We start from the raw sequence: 20,134 nt of genomic DNA, 5'->3' as shown, positions 1-20,134 counted from the left end.
TTGCTACAGTAAGCAAGAAAATGGCGAAAAAAAAAAAGATGCTAAAACTAAGATATTTAAAATAAATAAGAGTCTTCTGTCTGGTTTTCTGAGACGGATTTAGTGAAGAAACATAAGACATTAGAGGAAAAAAACCTGTGAAAGCCGAACTGCCAAACCATTGCAGGAAAAGCGCAAAGAGGATAACTGCCAAACATTAGACTCTGCAAGACCCATGAACATGCTTGTTTTAAAGAAAGCATCTATGCATTTTATCTATGCATCCAAACGCTATTTTATTCAGTCTGACCTGTGCTGTGTCTAAATAAAATCTTCTGCTCTTTCACATACAGTTTCAAACAAACTATCCTTGCATGCGGGTATCTTTCTTATTAAAAAAAAAAAAAAAAAAAAAAAAAGATATTTGAAATCTGCATTTAAGGTGTAAACACCAACCGTAACTAGATCAAAGAGGGCAGCATTACAATCATGAAAGATGTTCTCTGGGCAAAGCTTTCCAAATCGGCAACACACACATCTCATCAGGGAAGAAAGGGCTTCAAGGTGAAGCAACTGAAATCTTTTGTTTGGTGAATTTGTTATAGTGATAATAATTTGCCACATGATGAAGATTTCTCACAGAATAACAAACAAAGGCTCCAACATTTTTGAGAAGAGCTGTAATTTGAACCTAAGAAGGCAAAAAATTTCCGAGTACCAAGTAAGATACGAAGAGTTTTTCTTTGGTATATCATATGTAAGATTATTTTGTATCATTCTCTGGGGCATACAGTATAATAAAAATATATGGTCTTAAAAGAAATCAGTCTAAATAGGGAGGTATTTGATACAAACATTTTAGCAGAAAGTGTGAATTCCATTTCAGCATCTACTGTGAACAAAGACTAAGTACATAATCCATTAAACAGTACTTCTAACTCAAAAAAATTGAGTATTGTAGACAAACTAAAGTAGGCATTTTGAATGAGCACATTTTCAGCAACTAACTATAAAGCTAGCAATTTATCATTCAGCAAATAATTTTCTACTTTTAAAAGAATCTGTAAGTGTTACTTATGCTAATGAAGACTGTTTTTAATCTGCCCACAAACATGCTAATAGAGGGCAATTTTTTTTTTTATTTACAATGCTGAAGGCACTCCAGTTTATAGAACACAGATATAAAATTACACTTGGCAAAATGGGCTCTTAATTGTCTGAGCAACCCAAATCCCTCACCTTTAACACAAAAGCTTATACACAAAACAAAGGAAAAGAACTCACGGACTAAACTTTAAATATTGACTTTTCCCCCTTCAAAAGCCATCTAACTTGTTTCACAAATCTCGTTTTTGTTCCAAGTGCCTGCATTCATCACAGATATTTCCATTATTTTTTTTCAAAACAGAATCCATGTACAGAAGCAAAGAAAAAAGGCCGACATCACCACCACCGTATATGCATACAGTCTTAGTCTTGGGCATTAAACTTATAAGCTGCTCATTGCACAGAAAGGTTGCTTTTGGAAAAGTCATAATAGTTTGAATGAGATACATAATGGTAGCAAAGGAGTACTGAAAGCATTTTAAATTATTTACTAGGTTAAAAGGGTGAAATGGTACTTTAAATACATCAAATTTCATCATCTGGGCCATTTTTTGGTGGCAAAGTGGTATTGATCTTTCCAAATGCTTAAAATTAACTATTTCCAGAAGGTCATTATTTGATTAAAGGCATTAAAGTTGAGGGCAAGAAATGATGCACTTTGTCTTCTTTCCCATTCAAATAATCGTGTAATTTAATCAGAACTATCCCTTCATGTCCTGTAATAAAAATGTTTGTCTTAAGATATTGTTCTTTACCTAACATATTAACCTTTAAATGTTATGAAGTTCTTAAGAATAATCTCTGCTTAGAGAAGATTCTTCCATAATGCAATGAAAGGATCGCCAGCATTTAAATTGATAAGGCCAGATTTCCCCTACACATTGATTGGAAAACGCATTAAACCCTTCAACTGAGATTTCCCACAGTGTTCAACAGGATCGAAAATTCAGGGAGTTCTGAATCAGTAAGCTCATACATATAGCATTGAGAAGCAAAATAAACAAACGTCAGTTCAGCACAAACGAATACGACAAATAAGTAACAATGGACACTGCTTTAATTTATCTGGGAAATGTTGTTTGCATTACATTGTATTATCTGGAAAAATACAGCAGGGAACACCCACCACAGGGTAAGAACAGAGCATTTAATTCAAATTCACTTTCAGGCTGAGATTACTTAAATCTGCCTTCTTTCTGGGTGAAATACCTGTGGGTTCAGACATAGGAACAAGCCTAGATAACGACAGCGGTCCTTTTTAGCCTTAAATGTTCTGGAATTTCCTGACTGCAGGAAAATTTATTCTGACTGCAGGCTTAGCTTTCCTAAAAAACATAAATTGTCCTGGTTATCGCCTATGCAAAGCTGAATACAGCTAAATGCTTCACAGAATTGAAGTCAATTAAAAGAAAGGCCACTGGATATTTTTATAAAATTTCAGGAAAACTAATAATCTACCGGACTTGGTGGATTATACTGACCAACATGTTTGCTAGTGAAAATCTTTCCAGCTTAGCTTACACTTGCAAATAATTTTAAGCATTCATTGACTTCTGTGAGGCACAAACTTTTGAGTAATTTTAAAAACTGCTGTGAATGTTCAGTACTTTGGGATTTTGTTATTTTTCTCACAGAACTTGTATCTTTAATTCAAGAAGCAAAAGCTGCTTTTCAGCCTGTTTCAGAAGATGAGTAGAGATACCAGAATATGAATGCCTCTTCTTGAGACATGGCCTAAAGTGATAAAATATGTCCCCAGAAAGATGGTTGCCTTAGTATTTTATTTACACTAATCAGCCTTAAGTTTCAGGCTTTGCCTTTGAGCATTCCCCTGAATCACAGGAAGTTTGAAACCTGAAGCTGTCCTTTATCTCCAGATATTTCTGCTTTATCTATTTTACGGGCTTTCATTCCTAGAACATTGAAAGTGGAAGCCAGATGTGAATTTTAAGTAAATCTGTATCTGCCATCATAATAGGTGGGATTTAGCAAAACAAACAAACTGAACTCCCCCCCCCCAACCTCACAGGGCTTTTCAGAAGAAAGGTAAACTTCACTAGCAGGAAAAACTTCCTTTGAAGAATACTGAAACAGATTATGCAGTTTCCTTAAATTTCTTATCCAACCTTATTCTATATCAAACCAATCTTATCCAGCTACACCATCTGCCTGGATGTTACCTCCACCTCTTCTCTGGGTTGTGAAAAACAAATGACCAAACAGCTGGCAGTGGTACTGAGAGTGTTTCACCAGAACCTTTTGGTGGATATAAAATATCCAATATCTGGATATTTTAGGGGGAAAGGATTCTTAACATCTATTCTTTCCTCTGCCTTTTCTTCTCTCTTTTGTAACACTTGAAAATTAAATATATATTTCTATTCTTGTAAACTTCCAAACAAATAAATAAGAAAAGGAAACTTGCTAAAGCAACCTCTAAAATTCAGTGACAAGCAGCAAACGAGTACAGAACCAAAATGACCTAGAGAGCTACGGCCCTGCTCCCACAGCCTCGTCTGTTGTATTAGACCTCTCCTTCTACCTGGAGCCACAGCGAGTGGCTAAGAGGCGAAAAACATGACACATTAAGGTCCAAGGCTGTATCAAAACTGGTGGGTACTTCCTCGTGTTATAAGCATTTGAGATGTCCTAACGACTCATGGGAAAAAAAACCACCACCCTAACCCCTAACTCTAAAACTGACTAAAAACATTAAGCATCATTGCTTTTTAGTTGAGTACAGAGGGAATTAAAAAATCTAAATGAAGAGCTTCTCCCAAGCTTGGTTTCTCTGCTTTCAGCCTCTTCCACCTTTCCTTTCCCTTGTTCAAATGCATCCTTTTTACAGTATTGCCTTCAATCACCTAGCTAATGACAATCCCTAACCAAAACCATTAAAACGCATGTCTTTAAAAACCTTACATAAAATGCAACTACATTCATATGTAAAAAGAAGAGGGAAAAGTAACAGAAGCAAAAAACCTGCTGATGAAGCTTTATTCTTCTGCCTTGCTCTACTCCATGTCCTTTCACACACACTACTCAACTGGCATCGTAAACCTGAGATACACGTGACAAAAATGGACTTAAAAAAAAACAACAAACAAAACCAAACCAAAACCCACCACATCAAACCCCACCAACTAAACAAAAAACACCAACTGCTAATTATTAAGTAAGTCAGTCTTAGTCTGGTACATTACTTTTTATAGTATAGGCATATAAAATGGGTCAGTGGGTTTCACAGAGGGTGACTGGTAATATATGGCCCTTTATCTGTTATTTAAGTAGAGAGATTTCACTGTAATACCAATGTTTCCCTTGAAAGTAAATACAACTCTAAATCCAGCCACGATCCTTAATAGCCCATATTTATTTATTCTTAAACATGCAATCGATTTTTGTATGGCAGCTATATCTGCAGTTTAGTTAGAGAAGAGTCTTTAATAGAAAAAGCCTGGCAATTTTGAAAATCTTTTTTTTACTACTATCAATTTACAAGTGAACAGCAAATGTTTATTATTACAATGCTTACAGAGATCTAACATTTGCTTTGGGGGAAAGACCTCCAGTAAAAAGGCCATAGGGCCAAAGTGTCACTTCCGTAATTACTTATATGTGTGTATATCAAGTTGTTAGATTTATTTTTTTAAAAAAAAGATTATAATTTCCCAGAAGGAGTAATTTAAATCCATGCCTTCTTGTCATATGTTTTTTTTCTTTCCAGAATTCATTTTGAATCAGGGGAAGATCTACCACACACCGAGGAATCACAGGCTCGTAGATATTTGGACTTCATTGTAAATTCAGTTCAGCTGACAAGATGTTCCAACAAGCGAGATCATTCCAAAAAACACACAGCTCAAATCCGTTCTCAGACATCCCTTCACATTTTTATGGCCTAACTATATGTTTTCATATAGATTTGAATTAGACATTTAAACATTCTGAGACAAATTCTTTCAACTTGTCTCCTGCAGTTCAGCTGGCTTCTGTGGCTCTCAGCTTCATCCCGAAGAACGCTTAATGCTCTGATCATGCCAAGGGTGAAAGGCATCTTAAGGAAATTGGAAAGAAACTTCTCCCTGACTTTCCTCCAGATTTTGTTAACCACAGAAACAGTCAGAAAATGAATAATGCTCATTACCCAATGCAGTTTTAAAAAAATATTTTTAAAATCCACACTGTGAAAGACCGGTGCCTCCTCACCCATGGGAAAATAAATGCAGTGAAGCCCTTTGGGAAGCTAAAATGCCCTTACTTGTGGTATGGCTGCTTAGGGCATAGACTTAAAAGAACAGGAAAGCTGGATCAAATGGGAAGCTGGAGAGATCGGCCTTCTCCTTCCTGGGTGGGAACCAACACAAGACTGTTTTCAGATAGTTTGCCGTCAGGATGGAACAATAAGGGAAAAGCTCCTAGAGAGGGCAGTTCTTACTGTTGGGCTTCTCCTCACTGACCAAGAAAAGCATCAGCCCAGCTGAGCCCAAGCCAGGCAGCAGCTTCAGCAGCAGCTCCTGCCCTTAAATCAGGCGCTGCATGGAGGCACGTTTCTTCCTGCCCTGATCCCTCCAGCCCACTGCCCAGGTGAAAAGGATCAATGCCTTTAGTTAAACTCTCTCATGTTAAATAAGAGTAGCAAATGATTTCTCAGAGGTGAAGCAAACCGGCTGCCCCACAGCAAAAAGAAAAAGAATCTCATTTAAGCCCTTCATAGCTTTTTTAAAAAAAATAACTGTGTTTTATATAAACATGGAAAGTAGAGCTTTCTCTTGCATGTTACATATACGAGAGATGCTAAGCACCAGGCTCAGCATAATACCTAGTCACCTTAGTAAATCTATAGATGTATCTGATATGTTTGCAAATCTTGCTCAGTTGGGGTCCAAAACTTCAGGGAATTCTGCTACGGTCCACTCAGTCCAAACGTCTTTACTTTACAAAGATCCTGAAAACTATTTTCTTATGTTTCTCAAATGCCATCCTGAAGTTAAGGGAACATGACACTGCACAGGAATAAAAATGAGATGACCACTGAACAACAATGTCTTTTCAGATAAAATCTGGCAGATTTGGAATTAGGTAAATAGTTGCAAAGAGGAGTTTCCCCCCCCTTAGCTAGCTGCGTGTTTGCCCTAGCCTGTTTGTTACACGCTAACAGTCCGGTGTAATTCCTAACCAAAAATCTGAAGTTTGACTTGGAGGTTAAATTTGCAGAAAATAAAGAGATGGCCACAATGAGAAATTATCAGGAACAATGAAATTAAAAATGACGTGGAACAAAACAATGTATCTTTTCTCACCTAGCACCTAGAAATCCTGTAACATTCTTTCAGGAGTAATGTGTTTTAAATTCTCCAGTTTAACATTATGGGAGAAAACACGTATCTGTATTTCTGACTTCTTCCTTTGCCCAGCAACCCTTCACCTGAATCGCCATCGGTCACTCCTTTATCAAACTACTTCTCGGATGGTTACTGTGTATTTGTGTTTGCCTAAGATGCCTTTAATCTTTGTGGCAACGGGTTTAGCAGCTCTGGGTTTTTCAGGAGGGGTTTTACTCTGTCATTTCCTGTTTATTTAGGGGTTCAGCTCACTGCTTGCTTGGTACCCTGCTTCCCCCCCCCCCCCCCCCGCCGGGAACCCCGGGGCTGCTCACTGCCTCCTCAGCCTCCTCCTCCTCGGCTCTGCCACTACAGCTTTGTTTCCATTTCTGTACATCATTAACTCCCATACAGCTCACTCAAACTCCCCCCTCCCACCCCGCCAAGCCCCCCCCCCCCCCCCCCCCCCCCTTTTTCTTTTAAATAGTGCTTTAGTTTCCATGTTAAAACACTGATATACTCAATCTTCAAAAGCCTCCCGAACGGGCGATCTGTCCACAGCAGGCACAAGCAACCTGAGAAACCAAGAACCCAGCTCCTCCCCCAGCTAAATCCATGTTGCCACGTGGGGAACGGAATGATATTCCACCCACGAAGCCGGCAGCGCTGGTGACCAGTGGTGACCAGCCCCCGGCTCCCCACCACGCAGCAAAGCCCCAGGGCACGGGGTCCCCACGCTGCGCCCTCTTACCAAGGGTCACTTCTGCAAAGTGACCATGTGCGGGGTGCACCCGGGGTGGCACTGGATGCCAGAAGGTGGGAGACAGCAGTAGGAGCGGAGAAAGAAGCAGGTGGAGAGAGTGGATGGTGGGTACAGGAGAGGAACAGAGTGGGGAAAAGTCAAAGGAAGGCTAAGAGGAGCACTGTAACCAGAGGGATTAGCGAAGGTGGCGAGAAGAAAACAAAACAGAAGGTGAGGATCCAGAAAGCGGGAAGAGAGATTAAGAAAATCCATCCTGCCAGAAACAGCACCTCTAGTCAGGCAGACAGCAGGTGCTGCCTGGGGAAGAGCTGATTCACGCATCTGGAGCGAAGGAATGAAAACACCTCTACCTAAGAAAGAAAACCTAAAAATAAAAGATTCGAAGGAGGTGGGAGAGGATGCCATGCTTTTTTTTTATTTTGGCAACCCAGTGCTTCCTGACTATATGACATGTTTCAAATAGTTTTGCAAAGAGCTAGATTTCTGGACCCTTGCAAGAACCCTGACGGTCCATTTCAGCAATATCTCTTCCACCACGAGCCCTCCCTGCCCTGCTCTTCACCTTACTCCAGACTCGTTTTTGAGGTACCTGCAGCCATAGCACCTCCGGGGCTTCTGCTGCACCCCCAGGACGAGATTTCCCCTTTGCTCGATGTCCATGAGGACCCCAGGGGAGTCAGTACAGAGGTGGCACTGCCATGCCACAAGTGACACTAATGGCACACCTACGCCAACCTACTCCAGCCCAGCTGGATTAGTAATGCAGTCAGTAACTGCTGGGGAAGTGGTATGAGCATCGCTCGTTAACCCTTTCTGCAGCAGTCTCTGGGGCCAAATTCAGCAGTCTGTAGCCAAATTTTCTCCTACAAGCTGTGCCTTCAGTGACTTTCAAAAACGATCTTACTTTCTTAGACTGACATTGAACATTGAGTCTTACAGTCTCCTGCGCTTTTGATATTGCTACTGCATCACAAATCACTGGCAATGGATAGAACAATCTCTTACTAAAGCTACTTTTTTTTTTTTTAAAACCTCCTCTGGAAGCCTTATTACAGATTAGATTTGATGAATTTCTATCAGATGCACTGCACCACTCCTCTCGCCTGACAATACCTGCAACAGCTTTTGGGGAATCTGCTCAATTGCATTCTGCACACTTACATTTTTTTCCTTGCTGTAAGAATTGTTTTAGAACCTTATAATTAAAGCTTTCTATTAAAATTGCATTAATTTTTTCTCTGTGTAGGAAAAGTAGCCAACAGTGATCTACTAAAGAGTAGATGGTTTCAAAAAACCCCCTCACTAAGTATTGAAGGCTGCTTAATTAGGGAAAGCTGAACAATTTAACTAAAAAAATGGATTTACAAAAAAAACTAGACAATTTACAGACAACATTTAGTTTTCTGAAAACTAACAATAATCTGTTTTCATAAGAAATAATGGAATGGTTTAATAAAAAAATTATATTTTCCATTTGCCAAAATTCTAGACACTTTGAGGATTCTTTTCTAAAAAGAATCTTTTCCCTGAAGGAAGAAGTAGAGGGAAGAGTTAGCAGAGAGACAAAATCCGTGGTGAAAAACTTTGGCAGAAAATGTTATTTCTACTAAATTCAGGTAGCAGTGAAGACTACATTTCTGGTTAGAAGCTCTTCTTAAAGTGAGGTGTTTGCTGGCATGTTATTTTGAAAAACAGCACAGTAGGATGACTCCTTTAATAAGCGGGCATAAAACCCAGAGACTGGAAAGTCGCAGAGAGAGAGACAAAACCCCTGTGCGATATTGGATTTCTTTGCCAAAGCAAGGAAGGTTTTTAATAAAGGTCATGGAGAAATAAACTCCAAAGACGGTAGCGTCTCTTTCCCCCTATATGTTTACTCTTTCATTTCACTCTTTTACAGCGAAAGGCAGACCTTAACATGCACACACACACATGCACACACAAAAGGAAACAACAACCAAAGAGGAGGGGGGGTGGAAAAAAAAAAAAGCGCCTGAAATTTTAGTTACACCACATGTGGTTTTCATTTGTGAAAAATGAACAAGCTGTTTGTGGTTAAACTGTCTAATCTGCTGTTATCAATCTAGCGCTGCATTCAAGATTTACAGGATACATCAGCTTCTGTGCCACATTAGCTGTAAAAGGGAGAGGGGGTGGGAGGAAAAAGGAGGAGGAGAGAGTTTATCCTGAGGAATAATATTTCCAATGCAGCCACACTCACACTACATCTGGTTGTGCTGGTAGCGGCAGTTAAATTGAAATATTTCACAGCGTGTGTCAGAAACATGCAGAATGGTAATTATGACAGATCTGATTAAGCCTGAGTGCCACTAGCTCCCTGGCCAGCTCCGGTTGTGCAGGTGTGACCTTGTGCGTGCCTGCGTGTGTAAATAAAATTAATTACAAGCGAGAGGGCGAAGGCTTCGGTGACATCACAAAGCGGAGAAACTCCCAAGGGGGAGACCTAATGGAATATTTTCCCTCAGTCTAATAATACAGTTCATATTGACTTGAGGTAATTAGTGGGATCATTAAAGCAGTTTTCCCGGCGTATTTGGCTGCCTGATCAGATTAGTGAAAATGTTCTTCAGAACAAGCCCTGTGTGGTCTGCCAGAGAAGGAGGAAATAAAAAGCAACAAAGCATATTTTGGAATGATAAGCAGCACTGGACTTTTTGCACGGCATTTTGCAGGGCTGGTCTCAGGAGCCTGGGCGCCCAACTCTCCTGACCCATTCTACCTTTCATCCCAGGCGCACGTGCTCCTGCCGCGTGTCATCTAAGACTTTTTAATTTTGTTCCTCTATCCTTCAAAACCACACCATCCCTATCCCTTGCTGCTTAAAAAAAAAAAATAAATCAGGTAGAAGCCTTGTGGAAGTGCTAGCCTTAGAAGAACTACTTTAGAGTAACCGGGGGAAGGAAGAAGAATACCTATGTGATCAGCTCCCCCCCCACCTCTCCCCCAAATGCTAACAGAAGATTGAAGGCACCAGTTTGAGAATTAGTAACATTTTCATTTCCTAACAAGCTTACCCCAGGAAAAAAAAAGGAGGAAAAAAAAAAAAAAAAAAAAGAAAAAAGTTTAACTATGATATAAAGTCTTCCACGGTAACAGAACACAGAGCCCTAATCAAGAAATGGACCATTTGTTTAAAAACAGTCTATTGAGCATGCTCTACCTTGCAAATGGAATATGCCAAGCTCTGTCACAGATGGCAAGCTTTGACAGTTCCCATCCGTAGCGTCGATACTCGACAGTTCAGCACAAGATCAGTGACATTCTGTCTCATTAGAGCCACGCTAATTATCACAGCTAGTTTCAGGGGAAACCATGTGTTGCAATGGTCAATTTGAAGGAGTCTGTGCATCAACAAACTGGTAATAAGGATCAGACACCTTATTATATGACAGCATGCTGCCTATGATCTGATTTACTGAATCAGAGGTACTGAGGCAACACTGAAGCCTGATGGGTTATAGAATGCGTGTACACAATGCGTATCTGAAATAGGCTTTAAAAATAAAAAGGAGCTATACAGAAACAAAACAAATAAAAATTTTTAAATGGTGAAGTTATAACAAGGACTTTTTTAATTTGTCATTAAGATATGCAGAGATGTTCAAGATCTTGTCAGCCAGTTTTATCTTTAATCAAATCATATAAGATAAATAATTCAAAATGAAAACTGTAAAATTATGGATTATGCTAAATTATAATTCATTCCATACTCTGATTTTTCAGTTTCAATAACATGTACCAAACATTCCTTATGTTGAGCCGTCTTGCTGCTTTAACAGAATTTTGTATTTTGTAAAGAGCTTTCTCTACTTGGCTCTCTTTTTTCATTTGTACATTCAATGACTTAAACTTGTACTTCTCCTTGCTTCTCCCACACGCTCGTTCTCCTCCCAGCAGACAAAAATCATGCAACCAAGAACCCCCCTTTGCTGCTTCTGGCCACCTGCAGGGCTGCATCCTGCCAGGTGCTCAGCAGTCCCAGCCCCAGCACCTCTCCAAGACGCACAGCAGGCTGAGGCCATGAGGGCGTTAAGGATTAACTCCTGACCAACACAGGGCAGGTGCGCATCACATCCCTCCAGGGAAGCCCTCCTCAGGGCTCAGTTTTCTGAAGCCGCTACCAGTTCTTTTAACAGCCTCTATGCGGATTGTGAGCAGCGCCCGAACCGCTCCGCTGCCACCCACCTGGCTGGGAGCCTCAGGCTGGAGCCACCCTGACCCCATGCGAGAAGCATGCTCAGGAAGCACACTTTGTCATCAGTGTGTCAACAAATCCATCCTTTGCCTTACGTGTTGAAAGGGCTGCCTGGCCCCAAGGAGCTGTTTGAAGTGGTCAGTATAATCCTCTTACCACTTAAGGATTTTCCATTCTGTACCTTTTTCTTTGGCTTGAACTATTTCACGTTTTAATGCTTTTTTTTCCCCCCCTCTATGCAGATTTCCATGGGCAATTGCACAGATACGAACCACCTCAGAGATTTTAAGGTTTCTCTTCAGCGCATCTTTGTTGACTCAAGAAGTTGTTGCCTACTTTATACTAGAGGGAACCCAAAACTCCCTGAAGTCAACACACTCCACCAAGGTCATACTAATAATGTGGGATCTGGCCAGGATCAAGACCAGCCCTTCTCCAAGTCTACTCAGACTGAGCAATAAGTGAGATAACTGAACTCAATTTTTCTACCCCCTTTCTGAGAATTAATTTGAAAAACTTCCTAAGGAAATTTCCTGAGGTTTTAACCTTTACTTCTGAGAAGAGGTATGATGAAAGAAATAAAGACATGGGGCAGAGGAAGGACCTGGAGCGCTCTGAGCATTCATTTTGTTCCTGCAATAAAAACCCCGACATCTCTGCCTCTGCCCCGGGTGAGACAGAACACACTATGACTCTGCAACACAGTATTTTGTGAAAGAAACAGATCTGCCAAATTTCACAGTTTCACTGAATGACAAGCCGCTTTATGGGGCCATTCTTGATCACACGCAAAGCCCGTCTTGCTTTCTCAGTTCACACTCTTCCTCTCCCATCCCCACTGACACCCGATCCCATCCTGACTCCTGCTGCTCATGGCACCTCTTCAACTGCCAGAGCAATCACCCCCGCGTAGTGGAGGGGGGAGGAAAAGAAAATAAAACAAGGTAAAATAAATAAATAAAAATTAAAGTAAAATAATAAAAAAGAGGCTGTTGTGTGGTGTACTTCTGCAGCTAATGTTTTCTAACTCCTGCATCTTGCCTTCCCACCAGGCAAGGGGTATATTTCCAGGTTGACCTGTGCAACAACAGCAGACCTCAGAGCACGTTTCGTTTCCACCTCGTGTCTCCCCGTGCAGTGTCCCTCCCCACTCCACAGAGCATCCATTGTACACCAAAGGAGGGGGAACGAAGGTTTTGAAGCCAAGATTTAAACCCAGGAAGTGACTCAGCTGCTCTGGGAGACAAAGGCGGACAAAGACTTGACAGAGACGCAGGGTGACAGTTGAACAGTCGAGCCCCCTCCTGCCCCCCAGCCTGGACCCCGCTGGGGCAGCCTGAGGTGCAGCGCCCTGAGGAAACAGCTTTGGGAATGAATTTCAAGACCCCCCTCTTAAAGCCACATTGTTACCAGAGGGTTACTCCTGGTGATAAAAAGGTTTCTTTTCCCCCAGCTGGAAAAACAGTTGAATAGGTTGTTCTATATCTGCAGTAATGGCATGTAACATCTTCGTGCCAGATCCACAATACCGTGCTTGTTCAGTGTGGGAAGCTGTTTAAAAATGACTTTCCTAATAGAGTATATAGCTTAGTCTCTAGATGGAAAAAGCCAGATCAAAGATATAGCATTTATAAAACTGCTGGTTAAAAAGATAAAAGTGAGATAACAGACATCAATTTTTTACTATAAATCTCTGGGTTTACTACAACATTAAAATTTCCAGTAAAAGCAGGGTTTTATATACCTGAACTCTAATGGCCTATTCTGAAAATATTTATGTCAGGAAAAGCATGGTATTTGCATGCCAAAAGCAATTTTAGTGCCAATGTTTAGCATTCCCTTCCCATTTAACTCCTTCCCATCTACTCAGGAGCGGTAGATGCTCTGCCTCGTGCCTCCCCAGGCAGACTTTCGGAGGAGGACGCTCAAGGTGCATACTAAGGCATAAAGTCAAACACTTTCTAATAAAATACCAACTGCACAAAATACTTGCCTGATGGCTTAGGATGGAGTCTCAAGCATGGTCTAAAGCGGTGATTTTCACCTCCATGCTTTGCATGCGAAACTACCCATTTCCAAGGGGCTAAATGCCTAACCAAAGTGAATGAACGGGACAAGGAGGACTGGAAACTAGGCAACACGATGCCACAGCTCAGAAGTAATGGGTCAAAACTCTCTGTAACTAGGTGAGGTTTCTGGAGGTACGGGCAGTACTTCATTAGTTTTATCCTGAAGTTAAAATCAGAGTATGATTCTGTGAGAGCCAAGTGTCTTGCCTTCAACGTACAGGCATTCGCATTCGGTGAGAAGGGAGGGTGTTCAGCACCTACCCGGTCACGCACACAGCGGTTGGTGGGACTGGTGCTGCAGAAAAGTATCAATTTTACCTATTTATTCTACTATAAATTTATTTAGGTATAACAATGCAGGCTAACAGCCTTACACTGTAGTGCACGGGACTCTCAGAGGTACAGAAGTTGGTATTACTTCAGTGTTTGCAAACTGTAATTTCTTACATTTAAGAGAACTTTAGCAACGTAAGCTGATTTTCAGCAAAGTTTTGCTTTCTTCCCTGCTTCACACCAGCATGTGCAGGCCACAGCTTCTCAGGGTAAGCCGGTAACACAAATGTAACTCCTCAAAACAGAACAAACGTACAGATAACACTACAAGTCTCTACTTGCCTTATCTCTTGGGGCTCTTAAGTTTGGGGGGTTTTTTTGTGTTTGTTTGTCTTTTTTTATGGAATAAAATTAGATTTCAGCATCTGTCACCATCAAGAAAAAACCCCGTCCCTGGCTCCCACATGAAAACATTGTAACCAATGCACAGTTACTGAACCATGGTGCCTTAATGATCATTATACAAATCAACTTTTTTTTTGTTTGAAATAACAAAATTAAGAATGTGCTTTCGTAATTACTTGAATCGGACTGTCACGTTATAAATGTAATAAAACCCCAATATGATTAAAATGTAAAAGTAATGTATACCACAGAAATTTATAGATCTGTGGATTCTTTTCATTTTGACTTACTCAGGTGTGCTGATTGAATTTTAGTAAACAATATTGTTAGTATTGCCATTCTACGACTGAAAACCAACAACCTGGGAGCAGACACAAAGCACTTGGTAAACCTTTCTGTCTTCCTTTTGCACGCATTTTTCTAAAGCTGTCTTTTCAACATAATCTAACAAAAAAACAATATGTAGGCCTATTAGGCGGACAACTTGCAATAAAACCATAAGATTTTAAATACTGACATTAGGTGTTTTGCCCATTACAGTTCTAAAACTCCCCAAAGATAAGATGTATTCAAGCAATTTGAATTAGAGTATCTTCCTTAGCTCCTTAGTATAGCCATAGTAACTTTTAAAGTGTATATTTTGAATTTAACAGAATTTTAATTTATTCTGCAGATAACATATCGAACCTTTAAAAACACAGACACTTTAAGAACATACAGAATGCATACATTCTTTTACAGGGAAAGAATTCAGCATTTGAAGGTATCGTTTAACTAAGTCCCCAAACATGTTCAAACCTCTGTACCAAACAGTCCCTTTTCTTCGGAAGAGCCAACAAGCCACCAGCAAAGTGCACCATTAAACTACAAGCCTGCAAATTGTCGCTCACCTAAGGCAGAGCACGATCGCCCTAACGTCACTGCAACCTCTTCCTGCTCCCATCACCCCTTCCTCGCCCTGCGCTATGACCTGCGCTGCACCCAGCCCCGGCAGCCGGCTGCTCTGTCCAGCACCAGGTCTGTATGAGGTCCTCCGCCCATCAGGTAACTCTTGCCAACGGCACTAACGCAGCCCAAGGGAAGATGCTCAGCTTTTTACCTCGACGCTACCTAAAGAGAAACTTGTGTACTGCATCGTTTAATAGCTCTTCTGTACAAAGTGCTCGAGTCAGCAGAACATTATCTGCAGTCTCCTGGCTCAGGCAAGCCCAGCCACCTTGCAGATGCTGGCTGCTTAGATACCCAATCTAATGTTGACCCAAATCAGATCCTTTAAAAAAAAAAAAAAAGTAACAAAAAGGCTCTCCAGCAAACAACTATTTTTGTCCACTGGCAGAGCTGTTTTAGGTCACACGCTGTTTTATACCGTAACTCCAGATTACACTCAGGACTTAATCAAGTTTTTATACCCAAAATAAGATAAGAGCAGCAACGTTCAATTTTAGTGATTTGAAAACAGAACTGTTAACCAATGCATCACTTTCTAATATGCATCCTCCTAACTTTTCACTATAACTAGAAGTGATTATCCCAGGATTTCCAGTTCTGAGCAAGAAAGCAATATCCCCACAAATTTTTTAAAAAAACCACAACAACCAACAATGGACCTCTCTCAAGAGAGGTTCTCTTGAAGAGTATGTTTGAACAAACCTCTTTTTTATGCAAGGGAGACTTCTTTGCCCCAAGAAATATTTCTCTGTACCACTGACAAGCTCCAATGCAGAATTTTTTACAATACAGGCATCCCCTTTAATATACATGGCTTGGTTATATATTTAAATCTTATTAATCAGCTGACTAGTCATCTGGTTAAAGAAGACCCAACACATCCAATTTACCTAAGAGGTTACTTCTGTGAAGCAGCTGCCTACTACAAACGGCACTTTGGTTAACTACAGACCTGAAAACTTGCTTAACACATAAATCAACATTGCATTGCCTAAATTGAGGAGAAAAATAACCTCCCAGATAACAGGCATAATCTCCACAGTAACAGGGAAAAGAACCACATTCGGTGGTGTTTGTTTTCTATACTTGGTAGCAAAGTTTGTAAAAGAATCTACATTTCATCCAAGACTCTAAAACAACTGCACCACATCCTCTGGAAGCTTTTGTGCTTCACTTTGATTACTTGTCCCTTTCAAAGTCAGCATTGGAAGAGCTGTCACACCTGGAAATTTTAAGACTACACACTAAAATAAACATACCATCACAGAAATCACATCAGATCAAAATTATGTGGACCAATAGATTGGCTTCATACCTTAGTTTTGTGGAGAACTGCAGTGGGAAAGGGAAGCTGTAAAAAACGGACAGTTCTCTAACCCCAAGTCTTGACATGTAAATAAAGACATCTGAGGAGCACACAGGTTGGAAGCTGCTGTAACATTCTATCATAATTAGAAACGTTTTAAGAGCCCTGTAATTTCCAATCAAAATTACAGTAATTTCTGATATACAAGCCATGATTCATGACAGAATTTTTACATTCCATGGGAGATTATAGTGGCCTGATGTATGACACACTGAGTACAGCACTAACATAAACAATTCAGTTTAATGTTTAAACAGCACTTGGTGTTTAGAATCCCACAATAAAAGAAACATATTATTGTAGAAATTATCACTTTGACAGTGATTGAAGGGTAGGCAGGCATGTGGCCTATAAAGCTATAATTTTTACAGTCCACAGCTTGAGTTTAATCATTTTGATATAACATTTCCAAAATATCTCTTTAAATGCTCCTTACAGCATATAACTTAAGAAAAAACATCCTTTCTGTACAGTGAAGTGGAGTAAACTCCAAAACATGAGCAACGCAGAAGTCAAAAGTTAAAAAGAAAGCCAGCACTAAAATGCTGACAGCCCAAGAAACATTGATGTAGGTGATAGTTATCAGCTTCCCCTGGAAGATGCTGTATTTTTCTATGAAGTAATTTTAGAAAAGTAAAGGAATAGTGATTAAGTGGATTTAACATTTAATCTAATGAGAAAATTCAACACTGCAAGCGTTGGTGCCTTTACCATTTCTTTAAGTGTTGGTATAACGGTGGTTCTAGTCTTTCCCATTTTTCTCTCAGTTTTTTCCCTTCCTTCTTGAGTGCCTTCCCATTTAAATCAATGCTTTTCTAAACTCTGGTGATCTTTCTCAGAAGACATGTCACTTACAATAATCACACCCAACAAGTGCTTGCTGATTTCCCTCTCTCACCACTAAACTTGACAGAAATTCTTCCGTTGAAGAAAACAGAATAGGAAACCACAGAACAAGGGCTTAAAACTGAATACACGATGTATATGTATGCACACATGCAAGTAACCAAGCAGCCATCGTATTCCACAAAGATCGCACGTGTTTTCTCAGCTGTAACTCAGTATAACTGTAATTTGTTGAGTATTTTTGGGGGGGTTTGGCATGGACGATGCTGCCCCACCTGCCATGCACAGACTCACTGCAAAAAGCACCACCAGCATTCCCTCTTACAGCTCATGTAATTGCAAGACACCAAAGGCTCGAGATTAATTCGGCATCGATACATAGCTCACCCACAGCTTTTGCCACATCCACGCCAGCTAAGAACTGATGATTGATGCTTTCTGAGCTGCGCAAGACCCACAGGTGCACAGCGAAGGCATCTCACTGGTGGGGAAGAGGGAAGGATGCATCTCGGGAAGCCGCTTCTCAACCCTGCCTGGTCAAGGGTACCCAGAGGTTACCTTTGACTCAGCAGGGAGCTCTGAGGTGTGGTAACGGGCTAGTGTGCTAAGCCAGCTGCTCGTTATAACGCACACAGAAACAGAGCAAAACCGGGGGAGGACATCATCACACCGCACAGGGAGACCGCTGCGCCCAGAAACTTTACCTGGCTTTTGGTTGCCGCAACCTTTGCAAACAGCGCTTGAGACACCTTAGCTCTCTTCATTTCCTGCTGAATCTCATCGTAAATGGAAGCATTAATGTTCATGGAATTACTTTCTGTTTTTCCATTCCTCTCTGTGGCGATAGTAGCAGTTTTGACCTAGAAAATATATTTTATGAGACATTTTTCATAATAAAAAAGTTATTTTCCTCCTTTTCCCTCCCCAAGTAGTTCCCTTTCCATTTTATTCCTTTTATTCAATCTTGCTTTGATATTCTTTCAGTTTTTCAGAGACTTAACATTATTATAAGTTATCCATGGTTCAGGCAACTGGGAAACAAGAAAATTCAGCATATTTTAACAGGTGAGTGCATCTGCAATAGGAGTTATCATTAACTGACCGCTGCGAATTCCAACAACATAAAACAAATCAGGTGGAAACCTGTCAAAGAGTCTTGTAGAGACTTGTGAACCTTTACACGATTTCTTTGCCCCACGCAAATTAAGTGAAAAATGTAAGCGCAGCATAAAAGAATCTCTAACGAAATAGAGACATGACAGATATATCTTGATTCATGCCTTATGTCCAGTACTCTCAAATGCATGATAACGTAGAAAAGTTGTGGCTTTAGATTTAACTTTTAAATATTATCTTATCAGTTTAATACTCAAGCTGTTTTTAAGAAAGCAATAATTTAGAATAATATGTATTTTAACCACCCAGTCACAAAATCAAGATAGGGCTTTCTTAAATCAATTCTAGTTGCATTTCACTTACGTAAATCTAGTATTTATTCCTCTTGCAGTCCAGGTTAAAAGAAGATAACATGAAAACGAAACAGAATGATTATACTACCACCTCCGTGCTGCATCTGCAGCATTAAGGAAAGCAACAAAAAATGCATCAGTAGTAACATGATATTCAGAAGACTATCCTTTCCTCCATCCTCTGAAAATGATGGAAGTAATGGGTTTTAGTGCAGTTTCTGCAATATCGGTTGAGAGGTACAAAAAATCAGCAAGTACTCAGCTTATCCTACAATATTCTCAATAGTTAAGGATAACGACTTTCTTTAGCAGCTACTCTTGTAAAGTTTGCCCAAGAACAGCGGACCTAATGGAGCACTAATCCTAAAGCGGACTAGAAGAAAAGACAGACTGTATTTCTGCCAAGAACCTACAAGATGATGATGCAAAATCAAACCTTTAGATTCCAATTCAAACCTACTGGTTCATGCTGAGGCTGTTGAGAGCTGAATTTAGCCGTTCAGAAGTTACATGTCTAGTCTGAAGTTAGTCATTCAGGCTACCCCTCAATTTAATGGACAGAGCCTGGCGCTTCCAGGGGTGATTCACCCTACTCTTAAGGAGGTGCCTAAACCCACACTTTCACTATCAGTTTAATCCAGTGCAAGTCAGCATTTTCCTGTGCTCTGAAGTCCTTTGAGGTTCAAAGGGAAATCATGACAACATGATAACTCACTTGCCAATCTCACTCTCTATGAGCTTTCACATGTCACAGCTCTCACGATATGAGAGTCAAAGGTTTTGGATGAGATACGTACTTAGGCAAATTATCGGCCCATTTTTTCCTAGAAATGTCACACTCAATTTGTGTTAACTATCCTCCATACTGCTTTGAAGATAAAATAATTTAGCCCAGAAACGGGGAGTGCATGCCACTTTAGCTGAGCCTGGTTTGTCTATCAGGCTTTTGGGGAGTTGTGCTAGGACATGCCCATAGGCTGCAAGGGGCGAAACCCCAGCAAGGACAAGGCATCCACGTACACTTCCACCTGCCTCCTTCTGGCAGGCATTAGCACTTTCTGGTGCCTGAAAACAGGAGTCCTGAATAAAAAGGGAACTGAAGAAAATGTGGCACACAGTTTGCCGCGTGATTTGCTTTCATCTGAAAACAACTGGTACTTTGAAACCACAACCTGGAGAGCGAGGCATTTCCTTTTCTGCAGTGTGACATTTTACAGACAACGCCGCAGCAAAGGATGGCCAAGCCGGGGCCAACAGCTGCTCCGAAACATTTGAGACACCTGGCAGCAGGCAGCGTGAGCAGCAGCACCATGAACCTCCCTTCTTCCCACTGCAGAGCAGGCAAACACATGCCTCACACTGGGCAAAT

The 20,134-nt window shown here is 40.6% G+C and overlaps 1 protein-coding gene across 5 annotated transcripts in view; it reads right to left on the bottom strand.

Annotated features, from left to right (window-relative positions):
• Nucleotides 1-20,134, bottom strand: part of SATB1 (SATB homeobox 1) — a 93,944-nt gene that overhangs the window by 9,271 nt on the left and 64,539 nt on the right. For all 5 annotated transcript variants that reach the window (XM_040592017.1, XM_040592016.1, XM_040592015.1 and 2 more), the window contains one exon: nucleotides 18,001-18,156. In XM_040592017.1, coding sequence (XP_040447951.1) covers nucleotides 18,001-18,156 — 156 coding nt within the window. The remainder of the gene's footprint in view (nucleotides 1-18,000; nucleotides 18,157-20,134) is intronic.

This window comes from Falco naumanni, chromosome 4, assembly GCF_017639655.2.
Source record: "Falco naumanni isolate bFalNau1 chromosome 4, bFalNau1.pat, whole genome shotgun sequence".
Classification (NCBI taxonomy): domain Eukaryota; kingdom Metazoa; phylum Chordata; class Aves; order Falconiformes; family Falconidae; genus Falco; species Falco naumanni.
Note: the sequence above shows the minus strand (reverse complement) of the source record. Positions and strands in the feature narration are given on the sequence as shown.